Source organism: Dermacentor variabilis, chromosome 7 (genome assembly GCF_050947875.1).
Source record: "Dermacentor variabilis isolate Ectoservices chromosome 7, ASM5094787v1, whole genome shotgun sequence".
Taxonomy (NCBI): domain Eukaryota; kingdom Metazoa; phylum Arthropoda; class Arachnida; order Ixodida; family Ixodidae; genus Dermacentor; species Dermacentor variabilis.
In genome coordinates, this window is record NC_134574.1 from 135,498,945 (window position 1) to 135,507,718 (window position 8,774).

The following is an 8,774-nucleotide window of genomic DNA, read 5'->3' on the forward strand; positions in this document are numbered from 1 at the left end:
TCATTTTCCTCTCTTCCTCGCGTTGTTGAGGTGGCAAAGGTTTTGATGTCGAGATCAGGTAATGAGAAAAAAAATGTCGTTGTGTGTCGTTGATGAAGACAACGGTCGTAATTGACAACACAATTTAGGGGTCGCGAGCACACTGAGCTATCGCGGAAAATCATTGTTGGTCAATTACTGCAAGGCTCCTCACTCAGCATAGCCTCTGAAACCACTACCTTCTGTGCATGTATTTTGGAGGCCCGAACTGCTCTGGAAGATGATCACATTATGCGCATTGCATAGAAATGGTTCTATAAAGGGGGTTTATTCGGGTCGTAGAGAAGCAGCGACCAACACGGCAACAGCAGGTAGGGCGCAGCCAGCGAACGAACTGGGTACGAGCCACGCGATGGCAACAGGGCTTTTTTAGCCTGCCGATCTTCTTCGTCACAGTTCTTACGGTGTGTTTTCATGCAACTAGTTCTTGGGGTGATTTTTTAAACAGCGCCGGCGCATTAATACGAGGCGTATATGACAATGATAATAATCAGTCTCAGACGTTACACACACCCGCAATTTACTCAATTTACACAGTGAATGCGCAGAGGGTTAGGTAGGTTGTTGATGAAAAATAACCTCGAAAGCATCAACCACGTTATAGGCAACAGCGATAATGCAGAGACAGCGCGACACAGTTTACAAAGTAGCTCACGGTATTCACAGCTACTAAGTTCCATATGAAGCAAGCACTGCTAATGTAGCGTCGTCAGCACTTTTGTTTACAGCCCTCGAATACCGTACTTTCGTTCGCAATCAAAAGTTATCCACGGATAACTTTTTTATTTTATATCGCCTGCATACGAGCATGCATAGTCACACTGTTTAAAATCCTCTACCCTCCCTGGTCTGTCCATTACTGAGACTTAAACAGCTGTAAATTACTGTAAAATTTTAGATGTACCATCCCGGAGCGCACTCCGCTGAAGCTTAAGTTGTTTCTTATTTTCAATTTTGTTAGGTGCACTGTCATTGCCGCGAACGATCATCAGTGAAGATGACCTTTGTTCAACCTGCCGTAGCCAATCAGACGAAAAATATTGCTGCACTGCTACAATTGGGACTGCGCATGCTCAGCAGAAAGTGATCTGAACATCTTGAGATCCAGGCTGCCACATAATCCGCATCATGCGCATAATGGAGTGGAAGTTCTCTTGTTTATGCACCTGATCTGAACTTTGTTCGACGGGCGGCAGCTCATATTTTATGTGAAGGATTGAACACGAGTTGATACTTGATTGAAGAAGCAAATCATTTCACAGTGAAGGGACCAAATACCACAAATGATATTGCAGACATGTAACTCCAGCAAAGAGCAAATGCTATATCAGGGTATATACCAAAAACGGTAGTGCAGCCTAACTTATTTACAGGTTATTTCTCGTATGGCTAATACAAGCAGTGCACACTTTTCCAGCCCTGACTCCATCGTCCTCAAAAGTATGCCTACAACCACCAGCCGTTGGCGCGTGTGGACCAATAGAAGTGTCCTGGTTTTTTGATCCTCAAACCATGTTCTGTAAAATGTTCAACCACACCATATGTGGTGGAGTAGGAAACGCCTTCCGGAGTGAGTTGAAGTGCCAAGAGATGTGCCTACGTAAGTACAAGATTTTCTTCAGTGAGCATATCAGCAGTAATTTGCTGCTGATATACACGCTTACCGTATTAGCGTAGCGTCCTTCTATTATCTGCATACTGTTCTGGCGTCATATTTACGGCATATATTACGGAATTTTTAAATTAAGATATTTGCAAGTTAAGAACAGTTTGTTCTTGATCGACTATTAGCAGGCCACCAGCATCATTCCACTATCAAATGCCCTATCTGCGTGATATGTGCTGTTCCGCCGGAAGGCGTGTGCACAAACTTTGCCTATCCGAGATAAGCGGCATCTGACTATTAGAATTGCTTAATCTTTGACTCACGTATTCAAAGCTCGCGATCAGTGGAGAACAGAGGGGGACAATAATAAATAATGTCACGAGTGCACCTGTTGACGCTCTAATTGCCGTCTATAACATTAGGTCTGCCTTTTCATTTAGGTAAGCAGAGGTTTGCGGGGAAGCACACGTGTGGGTTTGAACATAGTCAATGCGATCGGTTTCCAGTTTAGTAACTCAAATATCAAGAAACAAAATATCATAATGAAGTGTGAGCATGCATCAAGACAAATCATCTGTACACAAACACGCAATATGTACAAGCTTTCTGCACAGCATACTTCCTGTTCATTGACAGCAACAGGACTAACGAATGCAGCAGCCAGTGGTTCTTTTTTCTCATGAGATATTCAGGTATATCATAATAATAATAATCGTAATCATAATCATCAGCCTGGCTACGCCCACTGCAGGGTAAAGACATCTCCCATACTTCTCCATCTACCCCGGTCATGTCCTAATTGTGGCCATGTTGTCCCTGCAAACTTCTTACGCTCATCCACCCACCTGACATTCTGCCGCCCCTGCTACGCTTCCATTCTCTTGGAATAGAGTCCGCAAGCCTTAATGACGATCGGTTATCTTCCCTCGTCATTATTTGCACTGCCAATCCCATTTCTTTTTCTTGATTTCAACTAAGATGTCATTAACTCGCGTTTGTTCCCTCACCCAATCTGCACTTTTATCCCGCCCCCCCTTAACGTTACACCCATCATTCTTCTTCCATGGCTCGTTGTGTCGTCCTCAATTTAAGCATCTTATCTAGCTGATTCCAGCTATCTAGCCCTAACATAGAGCCGCAGCTTTCACTCATTTCTCTAAATAAACAACGCTGTAAGTGTCTTGGTGGAATTTTACGGTTACTGCACGATAGAAAGAGTATGTAAAATGACGGAACTGAAGAATATAGTATTCGAACTTAACGGTCACAACACCCCTCCGTCTGACCGCACAAAAAATATAATTCGGCACAGAGCGGTAACGCCTTTCCGGATACTCAGTAACTGAATGACAGTAAACAATTGTGCGGCACGGTCATTAGTTGCAACTAAAGAAGAGTGCTTGCAATGCGTTTTTACGTTCTTGCACGATGTCTTCGTTAATGTGAATACAATCTTTCATTTCCAGCTAAACAGAAGCCGGAGGTTTTCTGCAGCAAACCGCCAAAACCTGGCAGGTGCTTCCTTGCAAAGAAACGGTTCTACTTCGATGATAAAAAGAATGCCTGCCTTATGTTCCCAAACAATAAGTGCGGTAGCAATAGGAACGGCTTTTCAAAATTGGAAAAGTGCGTGCAACGGTGCAGCTGTAAGTATTTCTTCTTTTTTGAATCTTACTACTTTTGTAACAGAATCAAACTTTAACATCCATGACGACAACACAGTATGCCACACCATATGTGTAATTTCCATACCGACCAACTCATGTCCTAATTTAGCTAAACATTTTGCATGCGGGGGATGCTTACGACGACAAATACGATTCATCATCGTTGTTGTCACACTCATCTTTTAAGTTAAGCTTTAGAAAACCTGGACCGAGTGCAAAAGACATGGTGGACAGAAAACAGAAGACGATGGAATATTTGAAAATACCTATTTCCTTTATAATAAACCGGACATTTCCCAAAGCTCGCAAGCGAACACTCCCTGCACGTATGCGCATTGTATTTATGTGTACTATGTGCGCTTTCTATCTGCATTTGTACTGTATTGTGGTGTTTGCAACTTCAGTGTTTACAACATTCACAATGCAACTTTTTCCATAAACTTTCAACCCTCATGCGATTTGTGTATTTCTATTGTATCTCCGGCGTTAATTCTTACTCTTTAAATGAACCAGTTCGATGTGCCGTATATTTTGCTTTTTTCGTGATATCTCGTGGTATTGGAAATCTTTATATGTTACAATATGTGATGCATGTCACCCATGGCAAAAAGAGCAGCCGACACCACATTTCGGCGCCAACATTTCCCTATTGATCACATAATACAAGAATACCACCGTGAAATCCTGTGTTCTAGGTATTAGAAAAACATTTTGTACCAGGAACCCTTCGGAGTTCCACCGGAAACACATCTGAAGATGTTCTTCATTCAAATGAAATGACATTTCCTGCTGCTGCAGCATAACACATTAGTTCAGGTCTGGGTGTATTCTTGATACTACGAAAATTTTATTCAGTTCCAGATGAGCAGGAACCTCGGCTTATATAAATGCGTTATTTCATAAAGAATTTCATTATGTCAGAAGCACAAACATCGGTTGTGCGAAATTCGTATTTCTGCGAAACATTGTTGCAAATTTCTAACTTTGCCGCAGCGATGATCGTTGTCTTCACCACGCGAAATCAGATTTTACACCGGCAGCAAACTGCTATCTTTGAAAAGAAATGTCTACAAAAAGAACTATCTACCGGTAGTAAAACCTGGCTCACGAACATTGAGAATCGTACAGAAGCTTCAGAAGAAACTGAGGGCATCTGAATGAGTTGCGGAAGAGTAAATTTAGGCGTGACCTTAGGAGGTATGAAAACGTTGGTGCGGACTAGCGAACAAATGGGTGCGGTCAATATTGCAGTTTAAATCAGTAGCAAGAAGGGGAGCTTGAAAGGCGTCGCGAGGGCTCTTAACCGACGGCTCATTAGAGTTAGAGAATGAGCGCCAAGAAAAAAGAAACGCAGTCGAGGGCAGCGGAATGCTAGGTGGTATGATCGCATTCGGAACATTGCAGGCACATCTTGATATCAACTAGCGCATGACAGGTGAAGCTAGAGACAAACCTTAGCCGATGATAATGATGATATTGATAATGACACTGTGAAATACTTTCGGGTGTTACGACAGCACCTTTTCTCGTTGAGTTCCTTCAAAATTCGCAGTAAAGAATGATATATTTACGCGATATTGCTTTTTGACATTTGCGCATACTTTTCTTTAGTCCGACAAGACAAATGAACAGACTACAAAATCAGACACGGTACATGTTTTCATGTTTGTTGTTCTGATTTATTTGCGAGGTGCAATAAATGCTGCTGACTTCAATCCTTCGAAATTTTTGCTGGAGATCCAGTAGCGTACTTGTCATTATTGTGTGATATTGTAACAAGTAATACCAATAATATTACTGTCAATAATGATTTGAATAATACAAACTTATTTCCTTTCCCAGTGAATAGCTTATCTGGTGCGAGGTTATGAAGCTACAACCTAATAGTTCTACCTGCGATTTATGTACCGTGTGCCACTTAATAAAGTACAATAATTGCAGGAAAATATTTTGTAGCTCTTAAAGGTTCTGACGTTAACATCGCAACCAAAAAACTAAAAATCCGGCGAATGCATCTTGCTTTCTTTCATCTTACTAAAATTACCGCAACTATACCTCCCTTACATTCAAAACTATGGTACTTTTTTATTCGTTGGCGAACATTGCACATAGCACACCGTGTCTTAATCGATCAATAACCAAAATGAGCACATATAAGGTATGTAAAGTACAATTTTCCTTTCGTAGAAAAGCATGGGGTTCATCTCCCTTTATTCCGATAATATTCCTGCAGTGAAACGTTCTTGTATAGAATTATTTTTAGTTAGCATAACACATGTCATAATTCCAATGTCTTATGACATCATAAAGAACATTCGTTAATAAATACTCTTTTTGAAGTGCCAGAGAATGTGTCTGGACCCGGTGTCATGAAACCATACACCATGCACTTGCATATAAAAGGCGCTCTAGCTGCCATAAGCCAAGGCTTGAACAAAATCAAAGCCTTCTGTGCACATGAAAGCAACGGCCTGTTACCGGAAACCTGAAAAAGCACTCAGTATTTTCCTGCGTGCCTCTTAGCTAGTCTATAATGATAATTTACACGCTGTTTAATAATTAGTACTACGGGTATGGGGGAAAAAATAGTGGGACGATCCTGAATATTGTAAAATTCGTACTTGCGCGGGTCACATTGATGACGTAGTTCGTGTTCCCTCGTCTTGCTGATATTTTGTTTTAACGGTTCCACTAGACGCGTGCGAAAATTTCGCGGCTACATGAAGCTATATTCCTTGTCAAAGCGATGTAACCACCCAAGTTGGGCATGGGTGGCATTTACTTTTTTTTTAGGCATTATTGAGAGCACCATCGCTGCTTCAGGCGTGTGGGTCGCCGCATCGGCAGTGTTTAATGCAAACCTTTGTAAACGAATTCTCGCAGATATTGCTAGCCATGGCTCCTACTGCTGTTTTGTAGAATCGATCGCGTACCGCGAAGAACTCAGGTCCTTCATCGTTAAACATGCAACTACTCCTACAGATGTGCCGGCCACCGGCTCTATTCTGCGCGTCATTACGCACTGTTACAACATCTGAAACCTTAAAATTCCTACTGGGACAAATATAATCTTTGGAGAGCATAATTTTCTTATTGTAACTAAGAATCCCCCTTGATACGGTGCGCCTGCTCTGTCGACTTCTCCCTAAATAAGGCGGGAGTAACTTCTGGGGATGGGGGGGGGGGTGTCGCAGTGAACTCTGCGGATCACGGTGTTGGCGGGAGCAATAGTACGGCGATGCTGAATAGTGTACAATTCGTAGTCGCGCGGCTCACTTTGATCGCGTAGTTCGTGTTTCCGCGTCTTGCTGACTTTTAAGAAGGCACGTGATCACTGGGCCGCCAGACGGGTTGGAGAATATGAACAGTAGTATAGCCTGTATTTCCCACTTCATGAAAGGCTCGCTTAGCATAGACTCTAATATCCGCTTTGGACTTGCAAACTTTTAAGATTTCGCAAGCTTTCATTTCAAATCTGAAATACATGCCACTGTATAAGTACTGTGACTCATACAATTCAATTCAACGTTTTCATATCTGTTATCGCACGTAGTAATCAATGTTGTAATAGAACTACTTAGCCAGATAGGTAAATATTCATGGTAAGGTAACTTATGACTAAACCACAACAAACACGGCAGGGACGTTCAGGTTACTGCTGCAAACGTATCATCAGTTCAACCCGGATAACAAGCATTCATCGAAAATATATGTATGTATGAACGATGAATACATAGTACGATAGCGCAAATCGGCTCGTTTGAGAAAAAAATATAATTGCAATAAAGGACACATCAAGCTTCAACGCTGCGTCAGTAAAATTTATGGACCTATTGTAGATCATGATTGCACAATGACAGGAGGATACATGCAGCAGGTGAAGTTCGCGTACGCTTTGGTGGCGTACGCGAACATGGCCTTTCGTTCAAAAAGACCTGAACGATTCCATGCGCATATTTACATCATAAAGTCCTTTACATGGAAGTAAACTTTTCCGGTTTCACTAAAAACCTGTCACGAAAAACACTGTATCGATGCTTGTTGTTTTCTTCCTCAGATATCAAATCTACAAAGCCTTGCCCAACATGTGAGCAGAAAATGAATAATGAGTTGCCTTACGGGGGCACACCTGGTGTTGCCGCGCCGCCCAAACAACTAGGACCAAATGGCCAAGCTGGTTACCCTTCCGCACCAAGCCCAAATGCCTTACCAGGCCAGCCAAGTCAACCTACTCTTACAGGACAGTCTGGTTTACCGGGTCATCCTGTCGTAGCTGGCCTTCCCGGCAACGCCGTCCCAACTGGACTCCCGACCACGCCTGGTCAACCAAACCAACCAGGTTCAGCAGTTCTACCTGGCCAAAACCTGACACCAGGCAAGGCTGCTAAACCGGCCATACACAGCTAGACTGTCAGACCAAACATAACACGTCTACCTGGCTAACCTAAGTCACCGAACCTCTCTTACCCTTAAAACTCTATCAAGCACCACCGACTCCACAACCACTGCAAGAGAACGCACCGAAACTATCCAGCCAAACTGACCGCTGGAAGAAGGGCCAACCACTCTTATTGGGCACTCGCCGAATTCACGTTAAATAAAAGAAATTCAACTTTCTCCTTCTCCTATTAGGCAGAGCATTTATTCTCAACACCAGATAGAATTATATCTGGCCTAAACAACACGCCAGTTTGATCTGTTCAAACATACACTTACAACACACTGAACTTCTTCTACACAAGGACTTTATTATATTTTGCAAGAAAGTTTGTTTTCCATTCCTTTATATCAAATGGCTTTGAAGCGAGGCTTGTTTGCCTGCTTTCCCGAGAAGCGGCAAGGCTGTTCGGTGCCTGTTGAGTCGTGCTCTATCACCGTGGATATGTTTGTGGAAATATATGGTAATGCTATGCACGCACGTAATTGAAAATGCCAGCTAACTGGTATTATTTCCGAGAAAAATAAACACTGTATGCTGATCACTGAGGTGCACTTGTGTTCTGCTTAATGAAAGAAAAACAGGAAATTCACTCATAAAGCCTGAACATAAAATCTCAGCTCACATGCTTCTCCACAGCACACCGATTCCTCAGTGGAATGGTGAATTATATTTACACGTTCTCTCATTTATATTATTTTATCCCTCAGGATGCATCATTGTGTGTATGAATTGGTGAGCAATCCTCCGGAATTGTGACACCCCAATATGCATCCTGCGTAACACCTGAACACATTGGTGCGTCTTAGAGATATCAGTCAGCCGACATAGTCTATAAGTGTAATAGTGAATTGCGCCTCTCGCGTTGCCTGATTTCCTTTATTTTCTTTTGATGAGCCTTTCGGTGTGTGCCAGCGGGCGTGTGCTCGTTCTTGGAAAATCCTCCACAATGGACATGTCCTACTGTGACTCAAAAGGTACCCAATCCCTAAATGTTTCTTGATTCCTATCCTACTTTGTTCTG

The 8,774-nt window shown here is 42.5% G+C and overlaps 1 protein-coding gene across 1 annotated transcript; it reads left to right on the top strand.

The window, feature by feature from the left end:
• Positions 1-1,531: 1,531 nt before the first annotated feature.
• Positions 1,532-8,022, top strand: LOC142587155 (uncharacterized). The gene is made up of 3 exons (XM_075698046.1): positions 1,532-1,639; positions 3,112-3,291; positions 7,370-8,022. Exons 1-3 carry the CDS (start codon positions 1,552-1,554, stop codon positions 7,717-7,719), a joined length of 618 nt encoding a protein of 205 aa, XP_075554161.1. The 5' UTR covers positions 1,532-1,551; the 3' UTR covers positions 7,720-8,022.
• Positions 8,023-8,774: the final 752 nt, after the last annotated feature.

Excerpts from the sequence above, each read along its gene's own strand:
- LOC142587155 (XM_075698046.1), top strand. The coding sequence starts at position 1,552 with ATGTTCTGTAAAATGTTCAACCACACCATATGTGGTGGAGTAGGAAAC. Across the intron at positions 1,640-3,111 it reads GTGCCAAGAGATGTGCCTAC|CTAAACAGAAGCCGGAGGTT; the intron begins GTAAGTACAAGA and ends TTTCATTTCCAG. Across the intron at positions 3,292-7,369 it reads GTGCGTGCAACGGTGCAGCT|ATATCAAATCTACAAAGCCT; the intron begins GTAAGTATTTCT and ends TTTCTTCCTCAG.